Raw genomic sequence first — 20,476 nt, forward strand, 5'->3', positions numbered from 1 at the left:
TAAGTCCTTACGTTCAGGTTTGTCTACTCCGTTTGTTGTTTTGTTTAGTTTTTTTTTTTTTTTTTTTTTTTTTTTTTTAAACTTTATCCCCTTTTCTCCCCAATTTTCGTGGTATCCAATCGCTAGTAATTACTATCTTGTCTCATCGCTACAACTCCCGTACGGGCTCGGGAGAGACGAAGGTCGAAAGTCATGCGTCCTCCGAAGCACAACCCAACCTAGCCGCACTGCTTCTTAACACAGCGCGCCTCCAACCCGGAAGCCAGCCGCACCAATGTGTCGGAGGAAACACCGTGCACCCGCCCCCTCGGTTAGCGCGCACTGCGCCCGGCCCGCCACAGGAGTCGCTGGAGCGCGATGAGACAAGGATATCCCTACCGGCCAAACCCTCCCTAACCCGGACGACGCTAAGCCAATTGTGCGTCGCCCCACGGACCTCCCGGTCGCGGCCGGCTGCGACAGAGCCTGGGCGCGAACCCAGACTCTGGTGGCGCAGCATAGCACTGCGATGCAGTGCTTTAGACCACTGCGCCACCCGGGAGGCCATGTTTTGTTTAGTTTTAAGTGTAGTTCGTGTTGTCGTCTTTACTTTAATAAATATCATGTCAAATCACAAGTCTGCATTTTGGTTCGATCCCTGCTCCTCCTCTTCGTATGAAGTGGAAGAGGAACGTCGTTACAGGTGGTTCCTTGCTCCAGAGCCTTTCCGTTCACCTTCACACTCCTGGGCCAGACTATACTCAATCATATGACCCACTGAAGAGATGAGTCTTCAGTAAAGATAAAAGTTGAGACCGAGTCTGCGTCTCTCACATGGGTAGGCAGACCATTCCATAAAAATGGAGCTCTATAGGAGAAAGCCCTGCCTCCAGCTGTTTGCTTAGAAATTCTAGGGACAATTAGGAGGCCTGCGTCTTGTGACCGTAGCGTACGTGTAGGTATGTACGGCAGGACCAAATCGGAAAGATAGGTAGGAGCAAGCCCATGTAATGCTTTGTAGGTTAGCAGTAAAATCTTGAAATCAGCCCTTGCCTTAACAGGAAGCCAGTGTAGGGAGGCTAGCACTGGAGTAATATGATCACATTTTTTGGTTCTAGTCAGGATTCTAGCAGCCGTATTTAGCACTAACTGAAGTTTATTTAGTGCTTTATCCGGGTAGCCGGAAAGTAGAGCATTGCAGTAGTCTAACCTAGAAGTAACAAAAGATTGGGTTAATTTTTCTGCATAATTTTTTGACAGAAAGTTTCTGATTTTTGCAATGTTACGTAGATGGAAAAAAGCTGTCGTTGAAACAGTCTTGATATGTTTGTCAAAAGAGAGATCAGGGTCCAGAGTAACGCCGAGGTCCTTCACAGTTTTATTTGAGACGACTTTACAACCATCAAGATTAATTGTCAGATTCAATAGAGGATCTCTTTGTTTCTTGGGACCTAGAACAAGCATCTCTGTTTTGTCCGAGTTTAAAAGTAGAAAGTTTGCAGCCATCCACTTCCTTATGTCTGAAACACAGGCTTCGAGCGAGGTCAATTTTGGGGCTTCACCATGTTTCATTGAAATGTACAGCTGTGTCATCCACATAGTAATAGGTCTAGGGTGTCGGGTAAGGTGGAGGTGATATGATCCTTAACTAGCCTCTCAAAGCACTTTATGATGACAGAAATGTTTTGCTACGGGGAAATAGTACTTTAGTTCAGTTACCTTCGCTTTCTTGGGTACAGGAATAATGATGGCTATCTTGAAGCAAGTGGGGATAACAGACTGGGATAGGGAGAAATTAAATATGTCCGTTAACACTCCAGCCAGCTGGTCTGCACATGCTCTGAGGACGTGGCTTGGGATCCATCTGGGCTGGAAGCCTTGTGAGGGTTAACTCTCACATCTGCCACTGAAAACGAGAGCTCCCAGTCCTCGTGATCGGTGGTGGCCCACGTTGGCTGCACTGTGTTTTCCTCGAAGCGAGTAAAGAAGGTGTTTAGATTGTCGGTGTCCGCGACGTGGCTGGTTTACCCTTCATAATCTGTGATTGTCTGGAGTCAATGACACATACGTCTCGTATCTGAGCCATTGAATTGCGACTCCACTTTGTCTCTGTACTGACATTTTGCCTCTTTGATTGCCTTATGAAGGGCATAGCTGGACTGTTTGTACGTGTTCATGTTCCCAGTCACCTTGCCAGGATTAAATGCGATGGTTTGTGCTTTCAGAATACTGCCATCTATCCACGGTTTCTGGTTTGGATAGGTTGTAATCATCACAGTATGTGTCACGCCCCTGACCATAGTTTGCTTTGTATGTTTCTATGTTTTGTTTGGACAGGGTGTGATCTGAGTGGGCATTCTATGTTGTATGTCTAGTTTGTCTGTTTCTGTGTTTGGCCTGATATGGTTCTCAATCAGAGGCAGGTGTTAGTCGTTGTCTCTGATTGGGAACCATATTTAGGTAGCCTGTTTTGTCATTGTGGGTTGTGGGTGATTGTCTATGTTAGTTGCTTGTGTCAGCACATTTCTTATATAGCTTCACGTTCGTTGTTCGTTTATTGTTTTGTATAGTTTGTTCAGTGTTCTCTGCTTATTAAATTCATGATGAAGACATACCACGCTGCATTTTGGTCCTCCGATCCTTCCAACTACTCCTCCTCAGACGAGGAGGACGACGAGCGTGACAGTATGGCTATCAAGAAGGGCACTGAATCAGTACGGATGTTGGGATGTTGGAAGATATTGCAGATAAAGTGTAACTACAGGTTACATAAAATGAGGACCTTAGAGACATGTGTGTGTATATATAGTGGCTTGCGAAAGTATTCACCCCCTTGGCATTTTTCCTATTTTGTTGCCTTACAACCTGGAATTAAAATAGATTTTTGGGGGGGTTTGTATCATTTGATTTACACAACATGCCACTTTGAAGATGCAAAATATTCTTTATTGTGAAACAAGCAAGAAATAAGACAAAGAAAACAGAACTTGAGCGTGCATAACTATTCACCCCCTCCCCCAAAGTCAATACTTTGTAGAGCCACCTTTTGCAGCAATTACAGCTGCAAGTCTCTTGGGGTATGTCTGTATAAGCTTGGCACATCTAGCCACTGGGATTTTTGCCCATTCTTCAAGGCAAAACTGCTCTAGCTCCTTCAAGTTGGAGGGGATCCGCTGGTGTACAGCAATCTTTAAGTCATACCACAGATTCTCAATTTGATTGAGGTCTGGGCTTTGACTAGGCCATTCCAAATTATTTAAATGTTTCCCCTTAAACCACTTGAGTGTTGCTTTAGCAGTATGCTTAGGGTCATTGTCCTGCTGGAAGGTGAACCTCAAATCTCTGGAAGACTGAAACAGGTTTCCCTCAAGGATTTCCCTGTATTTAGCCCCATCCATCATTCCTTCAATTCTGACCAGTTTCCCAGTCCCTGCCGATGAAAAACATAATTTCTCGGAGTGATGATAGGTATTGGGTTTGCGCCAGACATAGCATTTTCCATGATGGCCAAAAAGCTAAATTTGTCTCATCTGACCAGAGTACCTTCTTCCATATGTTTGGGTAGTCTCCCACGTGCCTTTTGGCAAACACCAAACGTGTTTGCTTATTTTTTTCTTTAACCAATGGCTTTTTTTCTGGCCACTCTTCCATAGAGGCCAGCTCTGTGGAGTGTACTGCTTAAAGTGATCCTATGGACAGATACTCCAATCTCCGCTGTGGAGCTTTGCAGCTCCTTCACGGTTATCTTTGGTCTCTTTGTTGCCTCTGATTAATGCCCTCCTTGCCTGGTCCGTGAGTTTTCGTTTGCGACCCTCTCTTGGCAGGTTTGTTGTGGTGCCATATTCTTTCCATTTTTTAATCATGGATTTAATGGGTGCTCCATGGGATGTTCAAAGTTTCTGATATTTTTTTATAACCCAACCCTGATCTGTACTTCTCCACAACTTTGTCCCTGACCTGTTTAGAGAGCTCCTTGGTCTTCATAGTGCTGCTTGCTTGATGGTGCCCCTTGCTAGTGGTGTTGCAGACTCTGGGGTCTTTCAGAACAGGTGTATATATACTGAGATCATGTGATAGGTGGACTTTATTTAACTAATTATGCGACATCTGAAGGTAATTGGTTGCACCAGATATTATTTAGGGGCTTCATAGCATATGCACGCACCACTTTTCAGTTTTAATTGTTTAGAATTTTTTGAAACAAGTAATTTCTTTCATTTCACTTCACCAATTTGGACTATTTTGTGTATGTCATTACATGAAATGCAAATAAAAATCCATTTAAATTACAGGTTGTAATGCAACAAAATAGGAAAAATGCCAAGGGGGATGAATACTTTTGCAAGGCACTGTATGTCTATGTGTGTTGTGAAGTCTGAGTGTAAACTCATACAGAGCAGTGCGTGTAATGAGGATTGTATTTGCTTCTGTTCCCTCTGAGTCAGAGAGAAACAAAGGCACAGTGCTACCCAAGTCCTACCGCATAAGGGTGTGCACAGACAGCACACACAACAGTGCACGTACACACACACACACACACCTTGTTTCCTCGTCATTTCAACAAAAAATATATATTTGATGACGTTGAATCAACGTGGAAAACTGATTGGATTTTTTACAAGTCATCAACGTAAGGGAATTTCATATCTTTTTCACCCAACTTGTAACCTAAATCCAATGTCATGGTGACGTTTTTTGGTGATTTCATATTTAATTCATCTTAGTTGACAACTCAACCAAATGTAAATCGAAAAATAGACATTGAACTGACGTCTGTGCCCAGTGGGACACACACACACACAATCTCACTCATCCACACACACACTTGATCTCACTAAGTTGGAATGCACTCACATTTACATTAACAAGACTTATCAGACAAAGTCTTGGCGGAAAACATTTTTCTGAGTGACAAAAAAAAATCCCCACAAGTGAAGCAGGAAATGGTAACTCATGTTGTAGAGTAGACTGTGAAGTGTGTAAGTTCTCAGAATGCAGGACTCTGGAGAAATGCTGCAGTGCAGTGAACTGTTTGATACTCAGATTGACTCAAACCAAAGGTAAACCTTGTTGATGTTCACTGTCTGTCGCTTAACCAAACAGCCATTTAGTGTCTCTGGCTGTTGATTCATCTGTCAGTTGTTGTGGAGGAGCAGCGCAGCACCACTTGATATGCTAATCACAAGCACCTCAGTGTCTCCTGGGCTGAGACAGATTTGACAGAGGTGGCTGTGCCTCTTCATTAGCTTCTAGTTTATGTAAAGAGGGGGAGTGGAGAGGGCAGGAGAGAGAGAAGACAGGACGAGGATGAAATAGACAGGTATAAATGGAGGGATGGATGGAGGATGGTATTGACACAGACCTTTCTCTTCTCTTTCCCTCTCCTCTCACTTTCATCTCATCTTTCACTCAAATCTAATAACAAATCTAACAATACAAAACAATACAAGCAAATCTCCAAAAAGAAAAAGTAAGGTGCAGTTGCCTTACCAGGCGGTGGTACAGCCCGATAGGAGGCTCTCAATTGGAGACGCGCGTGGCCAAGTAGTCATTGGTGAACAGGGAGTACAGGAGGGGGCTGAGTACATACCCTTGTGGGGCCCAAGTGTTATCGATCAGCGTAATGGAGGTGTTGTTGCCTACCTTCACCACCTGGGGTCGGCCTGTCAGGAAGTCCTCCTTCACACACACACACACACACACACACACACACACACACAGTCTTGTACAGCTAACCTTGTGGGGACATACAATTCAGTCCCATTCAAAATCCTATTTTCCCTAACCCCTAACCCTAAACCTAACCCGTACTCTTACCCTAACCCTAACCCTAACCTTAACCCTAACCCTAACCCTAACCCAAAAACCTAAACTTTATCCTAACCCTAAACCTAACCCTAGCTCCTAACCCTAACCCTACAACTAACCCTAGCTCCTAACCTTAATATTTAACTTAATTCTAACCCTAACACTAATTCTAACCTTAACCCTAAACCCCCTAGAAATAGCATTTGACCTTGTGGGGACTAACAAAATGTCCCCAGTTGGTCAATTTTTACTTTGTTTACTATTCTTGTAGGGACTTCTGGTCCCCACAAGAATAGTTAAACACGTCCACACACACACACACACACACACACACACACACACACACACACACACACACACACACACACACAGACACTCCCACCCACCTAGCACACACACAGTGGATGTGTGTTGATTGTTTTGATAATGTGATTTAAGTTTTTTACACGGTACAAAGAATAGAACAGTCAGGGTGCTTGTCTAGATAAATCACTAGCGGACACGTATTGGTGTTTATGCCTCTGGTGAGGCAATGCATCACTGCTGTAGCTATAATAACTTCATCTGTAAATGTGCTTATATTATACTTATATTATACTTATATATTATACTATATTATACTCATGTCTCATTTGCATAAAGACATACACAATTTTTGGGCATCAGAAACCCCAGTCTTTCACACCTGTGCAATCATGTTAGTCTTGCTTGGTATGATACAATGTCCATTTTGCTTATATTTCCATGGTCTTCACAGACAGAAGACCTAAGTTTTCTCGTTTCTCCCTCACTTGCTCTCTTCCACTCTCCTTGTACCTGTTTTGTTCTCCACTTTATCTCTCCTCTCCTCCCATTCCTGTCAGTCTGTCTGCCCCCTGATTCATTCCTCTTCTTCTATCTCCATCACTCTCCCATCTTTCTCGCCCTCCGTCCTTCCGCCTCTTCGCTGACCTGTCTCTCCTATGATATTTTATCCCTCCATCACCCTCTCCGTCTCTCTGTGTCAGCGACTTGAAAGCAGATCATCAGCCCTTGAAAAGCTGAATCATAATTACAGGATGAACCAATGTCACTTCAGTCCCTATTATGCTCCGGTGTTATTCAGGGGACGATCAAAGCGGAACATCTGTAAACAAAATCATTACATTGTATTTATTTTTCAGTTTCTCTCTCACTCCAGTAGAGGAGGGTGCATATAGATTAGACAATTATCTATTGATCAAGGCTACTGAAATATATTGGGTAATCACCCAGATTCTTCTAAACTACAGATTTGACGCAGATAGCACAGCTGGTGTATATACAAAAATGTCTGTGTACTTTTTCTTTTAGAACTAATCAAAGAAGACCAACCTGTGTGTGTGTGTGTGTGTGTGTGTGTGTGTGTGTGTGTGTGTGTGTGTGTGTGTGTGTGTGTGTGTGTGTGTGTGTGTGTGTGTGTGTGTGTGTGTGTGTGTGTGTGTGTGTCTTTGAAACAACAGCAGTACTCAGTGTTGACAGTGGCGTGCAGTAATGAGCCAGTTAGCATTCCCATGGTGCACTGCAGCAGGAGACGGGCTGACATTTGCACCGCCGCTGAAGGCCAAGTACCCAGTGGACTTATTATCGGTTAAGAGGACAGGTGCATACTGTGTGTGTCTGTGTCCAAGTGCATGCCTGCGTGCGTGTGTAGCCATTAGTATTAGCAGCTATTAATTAGACTAATTTGGCAGATAATTTGATAAGGTTAACTGGTATAGAGTGATGAAGGTGATGGCGTGTGTTAAGCCTGGGGTGTGAGATGTTCAGATTGATTGGGTGAGGGTGGGATTGTCAGGGGCCGTTAGACTGTAGTAGTTACCATGGTAATCCTCCTGACAATCAATATCAACTGTCTGTTCATTAGAGCTTCAACACTGTGGGAATGTGATTAGACCAGAGATTAACTATGAGCTCAATAGGTTGTTAGACCAGACTCTAACATCAAGGGTCAGCTGCAGACTCTAACTTCAGAGATCCCTAACAACAGTTTGTGTTGTGTTGTGTTTTGAACAGGATCCGGTTTAGGCTGGCTGTGGACCAGTCTTTGGGGATACAGTAACTGCTGTGTGATTGGCGGTTTGTCTGATACACCAGAGAGAAACAAGATAAGGAGAAGAACATACTAGAGGAACCTTGGAAAATCTGGAGAACGTCCTGCTTTACACAGAGACCATGATAACGCTAACAGAACGCTAACGGAAACCTAACGGAATGCTGAGTGAGGTCATGTAGCTGCCCTCTGACACCCCTGCATGTGACTACGCCTTCCGCGTCACCTCGGCTTTTCTAATTGGCTGGTTTGGAGAGCGACGGACCAATGGAGAAGAGTGCTGAGGAGCTGAACCTCTCGTTCCTGCTGGAGCATGAGCGAGAGATGATCCTCGGAGTCCTGCAGAAGGACGAGAAACTGAGGAAACTAGATGAGAAGAGGATACGGTGAGGGCGGAATAAGTCTTCATCATTTTCATCATCATCACCGTACAATCCACTACAATGATACATCTACTACTACAACTTCCTTGATGTTGATGAGGATTTTTTTATCGTAATCATCATCCTTATTCGTACCTCTGCAATCACAATACGACCACAACTTCACAACAACTACAATCACAATAGGATCACAACTTCACAACAATTACAATCACAATACGACCACAACTTCACAACAACTGCAATCACAATACGACCACAACTTCACAACAACTACAATCACAATACGACCACAACTTCACAACAACTACAATCACAATAGGATCACAACTTCACAATAACTACAATCACAATACGATCACAACTTCACAACAACTACAATCACAATACGATCACAACAACTACTACAATCACAATACAACCACAACTTCACAACAACTACAATCACAATAGGATCACAACTTCACAACAATTGCAATCACAATACGACCACAACTTCACAACAACTACAATCACAATAGGATCACAACTTCACAACAATTACAATCACAATATGATCACAACTTCACAACAACTACAATCACAATAGGATCACAACTTCACAATAACTACAATCACAATACGACCACAACTTCACAACAACTACAATCCTAATACGATCACAACAACTACTACAATCACAATACGACCACAACTTCACAACTACAATCACAATACGACCACGACTTCACAACAACTACAATCACAAGAACTACTACAATCACAATACGACCACAACTTCACAACAACTACAATCACAAGACGATCACAACTTCACAACAACTACAATCACAATACGATCACAACAACTACTACAATCACAATACAACCACAACTTCAAAACAACTACAATCACAATACGACCACAACAACTACAATCACAATACGATCACAACTACTACAATCACAATACGACCACAACTTCACAACTACAATCACAGTACGACCACAACTTCACAACAACTACAATCAAAATACGACCACAACTTCACAACAACTACAATCACAATACGACCACAACTTCACAACAACTACAATCACAATACGACCACACCTACTACAATCACAATACGACCACAACTTCACAACAACTACAATCACAATACGACCACAACTTCACAACTACTACAATCACAATATGACCACAACTTCACAACAACTACAATCACAATATGATCACAACAACTACTACAATCACAATATGACCACAACATCACAACAACTACTACAATCACAGTACGACCACAACATCACAACAACTACAATCACAACATCATGACAACTACCACAATCACAATATGATCACAACAACTACTACAATCACAATATGACCACAACATCACAACTACCACAATCACAATCACAACAACTACTACAATCACAATAAGACCACAACATCACAACAACTACTACAATCACAATACGATCACAACAACTACTATAATCACAATACGACCACGACATCACAACAACTACTACAACCGTGGTCGTAATAATTAGTGACAATAACATACTTGATAAGTGTTCTCTCTGTTGTAGAAAGCTGAAGAATGAGCTGGTGGAGATCAGGCGTAAGGGTTCGCGGCGCCCCCAAGAGGTTGGGGAGCGTCAATGCGCCCGTTGCCTGAAGGGCCTGGGCCTGATTTTCGACCGCGGGGAGCTCTGTGAGCAGTGTCTACAGCGTGTCTGCAGCGACTGTCGCGTGATGGCCCCTAAAGCAAAGCATTGGAAGTGCTCCATCTGTGCCAAAGTCTTGTGAGTCTGGGCAAAGATAGCAGGGGACAGGCCATGGTTTAGCACTATTAACAGTTGGGTGTGTCTGTGTGTGTGTCTGTGTGTGTGTGTGTTTTAATTAAGGCCAGATGGCTCATATTTGTTGTTTAACCACTCTGTAGCTGTCTTCATTTGCTCTGTCACATGGCCTTATCACTTATCAGGGCCTATTGACGTGAACATAAGAGCCGGTTAAAGCCAGGGTTAAAGTTGAGAGGTCAGTGTACCATACAGGGGTCAGAGGTCAGGTGTCCCCTGTGTCTCTGATTGGCAGGGAGCTGAAGGTGGTGACCGGGGAGTGGTTCCTAGAGGAGCGGTCCAAGCGGTTTGACAAGGGGACAGTGCTCAGCAGTGATGTGGTCAAACAGTCTATCATGAGCAGCCCCGTAGGAAGCCCCCACAGGAAGTCCCCAGCGCCAGCTGACACACCTGAGAGGCCTGACACCCCAAAATCAGGAAGAAGCGCCGTGAGGAACCTGGTGGATGGTGCCAAGAGGAAAGGGAAAGGGTGAGAAACATACACACACATACACACAAATACACACACAAACACATACAGTATGTACACCAACAGGTTTGGGCTGGATTACTTGAACATGTAATCAGTTGTCAATCACAGTTTGACATTTTACAATATAATTAAAGGACACAGGAGAAGATCACTGCACAGATTTCATATAAAGAGTAATCTACTACACAGGCAAGTGGAGAGTTGGGCTTCCATCAGAGAATGGGTTTCGTATTGCATTCACACACACACACACACACACACACACACACACACACACACACACACACACACACACACACACACACACACCACAGTCTGATGTGTGTGTAGTGACTAGTTCTGTTGGATCCTAGGATGTTGCTGGATAAGAAGGGCAGCCGTCCCAGCCTGAAGCCAGAGAACGGGGTGCAGGGTGGGAGTGTGTGTGCTCCTGTCCCCGACACAGACACACACAGCGTACGCAGTGCCCGGTCTGCACCACGCTCCACAACCCACTCTCCACAACCCACCTCACATAGGTGAGGACAAACCACCAAACCACACCCATGCAACACCCACCACAGGCACATCTCCACTGTCTAAAGGAAGTTCTTTACATCGTCTCCTTACGTTCATCATCTCCTTCCTTGCCTTGTCTCCACTCAGTTGATGTTACTGGATAGGTGAAAGAAACACAAATAGGAAACACAAATAGGGCTCCCCAACTCTGGATTTCCAATTGAACCATCTGTTGATGAATAATCATCTGAATCTCATGTGTTATCCCAGTGTGTGTGATGTGTAATGTGATGAGGTGTATTCTGTCTTGTCCTCAGGGGTAGTGATGTTTAATGTGATGGTGTGTATTCTGTCTTATCCTCAGGGGTAGTGATGTGTAATGTGATGGTGTGTATTCTGTCTGTCCTCAGGGGTAGTGATGTGTAATGTGATGGTGTGTATTCTGTATTAACCTCAGGGGTAGTGATGTGTAATGTGATGGTGTGTATTCTGTATTTACCTCAGGGGTAGTGATGTTTAATGTGATGGTGTGTATTCTGTCTGTCCTCAGGGGTAGTGATGTGTAATGTGATGGTGTGTATTCTGTATTAATCTCAGGGGTAGTGATGTTTAATGTGATGGTGTGTATTCTGTCTGTCCTCAGGGGTAGTGATGTTTAATGTGATGGTGTGTATTCTGTCTGTCCTCAGGGGTAGTGATGTGTAATGTGATGGTGTGTATTCTGTCTGTCCTCAGGGGTAGTGATGTGTAATGTGATGGTGTGTATTCTGTCTGTCCTCAGGGGTAGTGATGTGTAATGTGATGGTGTGTATTCTGTCTGTCCTCAGGGGTAGTGATGTGTAATGTGATGGTGTGTATTCTGTATTAATCTCAGGGGTAGTGATGTTTAATGTGATGGTGTGTATTCTGTCTGTCCTCAGGGGTAGTGATGTTTAATGTGATGGTGTGTATTCTGTCTGTCCTCAGGGGTAGTGATGTTTAATGTGATGGTGTGTATTCTGTTTGTCCTCAGGGGTAGTGATGTTTAATGTGATGGTGTGTATTCTGTCTGGTCCTCAGGGGTAGTGATGTGTAATGTGATGGTGTGTATTCTGTCTGTCCTCAGGGGTAGTGATGTGTAATGTAATGGTGTGTATTCTGTCTGTCCTCAGGGGTAGTGATGTTTAATGTGATGGTGTGTATTCTGTTTGTCCTCAGGGGTAGTGATGTGTAATGTAATGGTGTGTATTCTGTCTTGTCCTCAGGGGTAGTGATGTGTAATGTGATGAGGTGTATTCTGTCTTGTCCTCAGGGGTAGTGATGTTTAATGTGATGGTGTGTATTCTGTTTGTCCTCAGGGGTAGTGATGTGTAATGTGATGAGGTGTATTCTGTCTTGTCCTCAGGGGTAGTGATGTGTAATGTGATGGTGTGTATTCTGTCTGTCCTCAGGGGTAGTGATGTTTAATGTGATGGTGTGTATTCTGTCTGTCCTCAGGGGTAGTGATGTTTAATGTAATGGTGTGTATTCTGTCTTGTCCTCAGGGGTAGTGATGTGTAATGTAATGGTGTGTATTCTGTCTTGTCCTCAGGGGTAGTGATGTGTAATGTAATGGTGTATTCTGTCTTGTCCTCAGGGGTAGTGATGTGTAATGTGATGGTGTGTATTCTGTCTGTCCTCAGGGGTAGTGATGTGTAATGTAATGGTGTGTATTCTGTCTGTCCTCAGGGGTAGTGATGTTTAATGTGATGGTGTGTATTCTGTCTGTCCTCAGAGGTAGTGATGTGTAATGTAATGGTGTGTATTCTGTCTTGTCCTCAGGGGTAGTGTTGTGGCTCTGGAGTCTTCAGGGATACATACTGTACCTAACAACCTGCGCTCCCAAACCCTGGAGAGGGACAGGTCCCCTACACCCAGCAGCAAGAGCAGGAGGGTCAGGGTCAGCAACCCAACAGACACACACACACACACACACACACACACACACACACATAGACACACACGGACAGACACAGACACACACGCACAGACAGAAAGACAGACAGACCGACAGACACACACAGACACACACACACGGATAAACAGACACACACACCAATAATCCTTTTACAGTATTATAAGGCTGCGTTGAGACAGTGACTTATCAATGACCCAAGCCTAACTCAGCTAATCCCTACCATTGTGACGCAGAGTTGTCATAATGCTTCAGCAAATGTACATTACACCAGGAGCGTTGGTAGACACAATGTAAGTAACATAATTTATGTCCCTCTAACTGCCCTGAATGTCTCTGCTGTTCCTACAGCTATTGTATGCAGTAATCATGTGCCTATGAACCAGATTTATACTGTTAGCACTGAGACGGTATGCCCTAGTAGGAAGTCCACTGTGTGCAGCTCACCCTGCACTAAAATAAATAACATGAGCATATCTACTTCTGCTAAGCTTCCCAGTAAAGCAATGAAAACAAGTAAGCATGGCAGAAGGCCATAAGCAAAGAAGAAAATGCTCACCCAGAAGCGGCGTAGTGGCCGGGGACTTTAATGCAGGCAAACTTAAATCCGTTTTACCAAATTTTTACCAGCATGTCACATGTGCAACCAAGGAAAAAAATCCTAGACCACCTTTACTCCACACACAGAGATGCATACAAAGCTCTCCCCCGCCCTCCATTTGGCAAATCTGACCATAATTCTATCCTCCTGATTCCTGCTTACGAGCAAGAACTAAAGCAGGAAGTACCAGTGACTCGCTCAATACTGAAGTGGTCAGATGACGCGGATGATACACTACAGGACTGTTTTGCTAGCACAGACTGGAATATGTTCCCGGGATTCATCCAATGGCATTGAGGAATACACCACCTCAGTCATCAGCTTCATCAATAAGTGCATCGATAAGTGCATCGATGTCGTCCCCACAGTGACTGTATGTACATATCCCAACCAGAAGCCATGGATTACAGGCAACATCCACATCGAGCTAAAGGCTAGAGCTGCCGCTTTCAAGGTGCGGGAGACTAATCCGGACGCTTATAAGAAATCCCACTATGCCATCAGACGAACCATCAAACAAGCAAAGCGTCAATACAGGATTAAGATTAAATCCTACTACACCAGCTCTGACGCTCGTCGGATGTGGCAGGGCTTGAAAACTATTACGGACTACAAAGGGAAACCCAGTGATGCGAGCCTACCAGACCAAATGCCTTTTATGCTCGCGTCAAAGCAAGCAACACTGAAGCATGCATGAGATCACCAGCTGTTCTGGATGACTGCGTGATAACGCTCTCTTTAGCCGATGTGAACAAAACCTTTAAACAGGTCAACATTCACAAAGCCGTTGGGCCAGACGGATTACCAGGACATGTACTTAAAACATGCGTGGACCAACTGTCAAGTGTTTTCACTAACATTTTCAACTTCTCCCTGACCGAGTCTGTAATATCTACATGTTTCAAGCAGACCACCATAGTCCCTGTGCCAAAGGAAGCGAAGGTAACCTGCCTAAATGATTACCGCCCCGTGGCACTCACGTTGGTAGCCATGAAGTGCTTTGAAAGGCTGGTCATGGCTCACATCAACAGCATCCTCCTGGACACCCTAGACCCACTCCAATTCGCATACCGCCCCAACAGATCCACAGATGACGCAATCTCAATCGCACTCCACACTACCCTTTCTCACCTGGACAAAAGGAACACCTATGTGAGAATGCTGTTCATTGACTACAGCTCAACACCATAGTGCCCATGAAGCTCATCACTAAGCTAAGGACTCTGGGACTAAACACCTCCCACTGCAACTGTATCCTGGACTTCCTGATGGGCTTCCCCCAGGTGGTAAGAGTAGGCAACAACACGTCTGCCACGCTGATCCTTAACACTGGGGCCCCACAGGGGTGTGTACTTAGTCCCTTCCTGTTTTCCCTGTTCACCCACGACTGCGTGGCCAAACACGACTCCAACACCATCATTAAGTTTGCTGACGACACAACAGTGGAAGGCCTGATCACCGACAACGATGAGACGGCCTATAGGGAGGAGGTCAGAGAACTGGCAGTGTCAGGACAACAACCTCTCCCTCAATGTGAGCAAGACAAAGGAGTTGATCGTGGACTACAGGAAAAGGTGGGCCAAATAGGCCACCATTAACATTGACAGGGCTGTAGTGGAGCGGGTAGAGAGTTTCAAGTTCCTTGGCGTCCACATCACCAACGAACTATTATGGTCCAAACATTCCAAGACAGTCGTGAAGAGGGCACGACAAAACCTTTTCTCCCTCAGGAGACTGAAAAGATTTGGCATGGGTCCCTAGATCCTCAAAGAGTTCTATAGCTGCACCATCGACAGCATCCTGACCGGTTGCATCACTGCCTGGTACGGCAATTGCTCAGCCTCCAACCGCAAGGCACTACAGAGGGTAGTGCGTACGGCCCAGTACATCACTGGGGCTAAGCTGCCTGCCATCCAAGACCTCTACACCAGGCGGTGTCAGAGGAAGGCCCCAAAAAAATTCATCTGTGGATCTGTTTGGGCGGTATGCAAATTGGAGTGGGTCTAGGGTTTCTGGGATAATGGTGTTGATGTGAGCTATTACCAGCCTTTCATAGCACTTCGTGGCTACGGACGTGAGTGCTATGGGTCTGTAGTCATTTTAGCAGATTGCCTTTGTGTTCTTGGGCACAGGGACTATGGTAGTCTGCTTGAAACATGTTGGTATTACAGACTCAATCAGGGACATGTTGAAAATGTCAGTGAAGACACCTGCCAGTTGGTCAGCACATGTTCGGAGCACACGTCCTGGTGATCCGTCTGGCCCCGCAGCCTTGTGTATGTTGAACTGTTTGAAGGTCTTACTCACGTCGGCTACAGAGAGAGTGATCACACAGTCGTCCGGAACAGCTGATGCTCTCATGCATGCCTCAGTGTTGCTTGCCTCGAAGCGAGCATAGAAGTGACTTAGCTCGTCTGATAGGCTTGTGTCACTGGGCAGCTCGCGGCTGTGCTTCCCTTTGTAGTCTATAATAGTTTGCAAGCCCTGCCACATAAGACCAGCGTCGGAGCCGGTGTAGTATGATTCAATCTTAGCCCTGTATTGATGCTTTGCCTGTTTGATGGTTCGTTGCAGGGCATAGCAGGATTTCTTGTAAGCTTCCGGATTAGAGTCCCGCACCTTGAAAGCGGCAGCTCTACCCTTTAGCTCAGTGTGGATGTTGGCTGTAGGCTTCTGGTTGGGGTATGTACGTACAGTCACTGTGGGGACGATGTCCTCGATGCACTTATTGAGAAAGCCAATAACTGATGTGGTGTACTCCTCAATGCAATCGGAAGAATCCCGGAACATGTTCCACTCTGTGATAGCAAAACAGTCCTGTAGTTTAGCATCTGCTTCATCTGACCATTTTTTTTGTAGACTGAGACACTGGTGCTTCCTGCTTTATCTTAAATTTTTGCTTGTAAGCAGGAGTCAGGAGGATGGAGTTGTGGTCGGATTTACCAAATGGAGGGCGAGGGTGAGCTTTGTACGCATCTCTGTATGTGGAGTGCAGGTGATCTAGAATTCTTTTCCCAAACTGGCTCTAACCAGAATAGAAAGAGGAGTGGAAGGCCCCGGTGCACAACTGAACAAGAGGACAAGTACATTAGAGTGTCTAATTTTGGAAACAGACGCCTCACAAGCCCTCTTCTGGCAGCTTCATTAAATGGTACCCGCAAAACACCAGTCTCAATGTCAACAGTGAAGAGTTGCAAAGAAAAAGCCATATCTCAGACTGGCCAATAAAAAGAAAAGATTAAGATGGGCAAAAGAACACAGACACTGGACAGAGGAACTCTGCCTAGAAGGTCAGCATCCCATTGGAACACAGAAAATGTGCTTTTCTTTCAAAAACAAGAACATTTCTAAGTGACCCCAAACTTTTGAATGGTAGTGCCTTTGTAAACTATTCAGACCACTTGACTTTTTCCACATTTTGTTAGGTTACAGCCTTAATCTAAAATTTATTAAATTGTTTTCCCCCCTCATCAATACCACATAATGACAAAGCAATAATAGGTTTTTAGAAATTTTTGCTAATTTATTACAAATAAAAACAGAACTAACACATTTACATAAGTATTCAGATCCTTTACTCAGTACTTTGTTGAAGCACCTTTGGCAGCAATTACAGCCTCGAGTCTTCTTGGGTATAACGCTACAAGCTTGGCACACCTGTATTTGGGGAGTTTCTCCCATTCTTCTCTGCAGATCCTCTCAAGCTCTGTCAGGTTGGATGGGGAACATTGCTGCATAGCTATTTTCAGGTCTCTCCAGAGATGTTCGATCGAGTTCAAGTCTGTGCTCTGGCTGGGTCACTCAATGACATTCAGAGAATTGTCCAGAATCCACTCATATGTTGTCTTGGCAGTGTGCTTAGGGTCATTGTCCTGTTGGTAAGTGAACCTTTGCCCCAGTCTGAGGTCCTGAGCGCTCTGGAGCTAGTTTTCATCAAGGATCTCTCTAAACTTTGCTTCGTTCATCTTTGCCTCGATCCTGACTAGTCTACTAGTCCCTGCTGCTGAAAAACACCCCCACAGATCGATGCTGCCACCACCATGCTTCACCGTAGGAATGGTTCCAGGTTTCCTCCAGACGTGACGCTTGGCATTCAGGCCAAAGAGTTGAATCTTGGTTTCATCAGACCAGAGAATCTTGTTTCTCATGGTCTGAGGGTCTTTAGATGCCTTTTGGCAAACTCCAAGTGGGCTGTCATGTTCCTTTTACTGAGCAGTGGCTTCCATCTGGCCACTCTACCATAAAGGCCTGATTGGTGGAGTGCTGCAGAGATTGTTGTCCTTCTGGAAGGTTCTCACATCTCCACAGAGGAACTCTAAAGCTCTGTCAGAGTGACCATCTGGTTCTTGGTCACCTCCCTGACCAAGTCCCTTCTCCCCCAATTTCTCAGTTTGTCCGGGTGCCAGCTCTAGGAAGGGTCTTGGTGGTTCCAAACTTCTTCCATTTAAGGATGATGGAGGTCACTGTTCTTTGGGACCTTCAATGCTGCAGACATTTTTGATACCTTTCCCCAGATCTGTTCCTCAACCCAATCCTGTTACAGAGCTCTACAGACAATTCCTTCTACCTCATGGCTTGGTTTTTGCTTTGATATGCACAGTCAACTGTGGGACCTTATATAGACAGGTGTGTGCCGTTCCAAATCATGTCCAATCAATTGAATTTTCCACAGGTGGACTCCAGTCAAGTTGTCGAAACATCTCAAGGATATTCAATGGAAACAGGATGCACCTGAGCTCAATTTCGAGTCTCATAGCAAAGGGTCTGAATAGCTATGTAAATAAGGTATTTCTGTTTTTTATTTTTAATAAATGTGCAACATTTTATAAAAACCTGTTTTCGCTTTGTCATTATTGGGTATTGTGTGTAGATTGCTGAGGAGTTTCTTTTTATTTAATCAATTTTAGAATAAGGCTGTAACGTAACAAAATGTGGAAAAAACTCCTAAGCAATGAAGAAAAAGCTTCAAACTGTAACCAGTGCCTGCAACCTGGTTCAGTTTATCAGTCAACCTACCAGGGTAGTTACAAACAGCACATGAATGAAATCATCAACATGTATTGATCACATCTTTACTAATGCTGCAGAAAGGTGCTTGAAAGCAGAATCCAGATCCATAGGATGTAGTGATCACAATATAGTAGCCATGTCTAGGAAAACCAAAGTTCCAAAGGCTGGGCCTAATATAGTGTATAAGAGGTCATACAATACGTTTTGTAGTGATTCCTATGTTGTTGTTGTAAAGAATATTTGTTGGTCCGTATTGTGTAATGAGGAGCAAACAGACGCTGCACTTGACACATTTATGAAATTGCTAATTCCATTTACTAATAAGCATGCACCTATTAAGAAAAGGATTGTAAAAACTGTTAAATCCCCATCGATTGATGAGGAATTGAAAAATTGCATGGTTGAGAGGTATGAGGCAAAAGGAATGGCAAATAAGTCTGGCTGCACAACCGATTCGCAAACGTATTTCAAATTGAGAAATCATGTTACACTGAATAAAAAGAAGAAGAAACTACACTATGAAACAAAATAAATGACATAAAGAATTATAGTAAAAGTCTTTGGAGCACCTTAAATGACATTTTAGGAAAAAAGGCAAACTCAGCTCCATCATTCATTGATTCAGATGGCTCATTCATCACAAAACCGACTGCTATTGCCAACTACTTTAATTAATTTTTAATTGACAAGATTAGCAAACTTAGGCATGACATGCCAGCAACAAACGCTGACACTACACATCCAAGTATATCTGACTCAATTATGAAAGACAACCATTGTAATTCCGTAAAGTGAGTGTAAAGAGGTGAACAAATGATTGTCTATCAACAATGACAAGCCACGGGGGTCTAACAACTTGGATGGAAAGTTACTGAGATAATAGCAGACAATATTGCCACTCCTATTTGCCATATTTTCAATTTAAGCCTACTAGAAAGTGGGTGCCCCCAGGCGTGGAGGTAAGCAAAAGTAATTCCGCTACCTAAGAATAGTAAAGCCCCCTTTACTGTCTCAAATAGCCGACCAATCCGCCTGTTACCAACCCTTAGTAAACTTTTGGAAGAAATTGTGTTTGACCAGATACAATTATATTGTACAGTAAACAAATTGACAACAAACTTTCAGCATGCTTATAGGGAAGGACATTCAACAAGCACAGCACTTACACAAATTACTGATGATTGGCTGAGAGAAATTGATGATGGAAAGATTGTGGGGACTGTTTTGTTCGACTTCAATGTGGCTTTTGACATTATCGATCATAATCTGCTGCTGGAAAAACGTATGTGTTATGGCTTTATATCCCCTGCTATATTGTTGATAAAGAGGTACCTGTCTAACATAACACAGAGGGTGTTCTTTAATGGAAGCTTCTCCAACATAATCCAGGTAGAATCAGGAATTCCCCAGGGCAGCTGTCGAGGCCCCTTACTTTTTAAAATCTTTACTAATGACATGCCACTGGCTTTGAGTAAAGCCAATGTGTCTATGTATACGGATGACTCCACACTATAAATGTCAGCTACTACAGCAACTGAAATGACTGCAACACTTAACAAAGAGCTGCAGTTAGTTTCAGAGTTGGTGGCAAGGAATAAGTTAGTCCTAAATATTTCTAAAACTAAAAGCATTGTATGTGGACAAATCATTCACTAAACCCTAAACCTCAAAGAAATCTTGTAATAAATAATGTGGAAATTGGGAAAGTTGAGGTGACTAATCTGCTTGGAGTAAACCTGGATTGTAAACTGTCATGGTCAAAACATATTGATACAACAGTAGCTAAAATGGGGAGCACTGTCCATAATAAAGTGCTGCCTTACCTTCTTAACAGCACTATCAACAAGGCAGGTCCTACAGGCCCTAGTTT

At 43.9% G+C, this 20,476-nt stretch overlaps 1 protein-coding gene across 3 annotated transcripts in view; it reads left to right on the forward strand.

Annotated features, from left to right (window-relative positions):
* The window catches only part of sytl5 (synaptotagmin-like 5), a 91,082-nt gene that overhangs the window by 36,931 nt on the left and 33,675 nt on the right, over nucleotides 1-20,476 (forward strand). For 2 of the 3 annotated variants that reach the window (XM_071354774.1, XM_071354775.1), the window contains exons 3-7: nucleotides 7,822-8,244; nucleotides 9,820-10,035; nucleotides 10,328-10,561; nucleotides 10,918-11,082; nucleotides 12,863-12,980. In XM_071354774.1, the coding sequence (XP_071210875.1) occupies nucleotides 8,126-8,244; nucleotides 9,820-10,035; nucleotides 10,328-10,561; nucleotides 10,918-11,082; nucleotides 12,863-12,980 (852 nt within the window). In that variant the 5' untranslated portion in view covers nucleotides 7,822-8,125. The remainder of the gene's footprint in view (nucleotides 1-7,821; nucleotides 8,245-9,819; nucleotides 10,036-10,327; nucleotides 10,562-10,917; nucleotides 11,083-12,862; nucleotides 12,981-20,476) is intronic. The other variant, XM_071354776.1, reaches the window with a different exon arrangement.

This window comes from Salvelinus alpinus, chromosome 20, assembly GCF_045679555.1.
Source record: "Salvelinus alpinus chromosome 20, SLU_Salpinus.1, whole genome shotgun sequence".
Taxonomy (NCBI): Eukaryota; Metazoa; Chordata; class Actinopteri; order Salmoniformes; family Salmonidae; genus Salvelinus; species Salvelinus alpinus.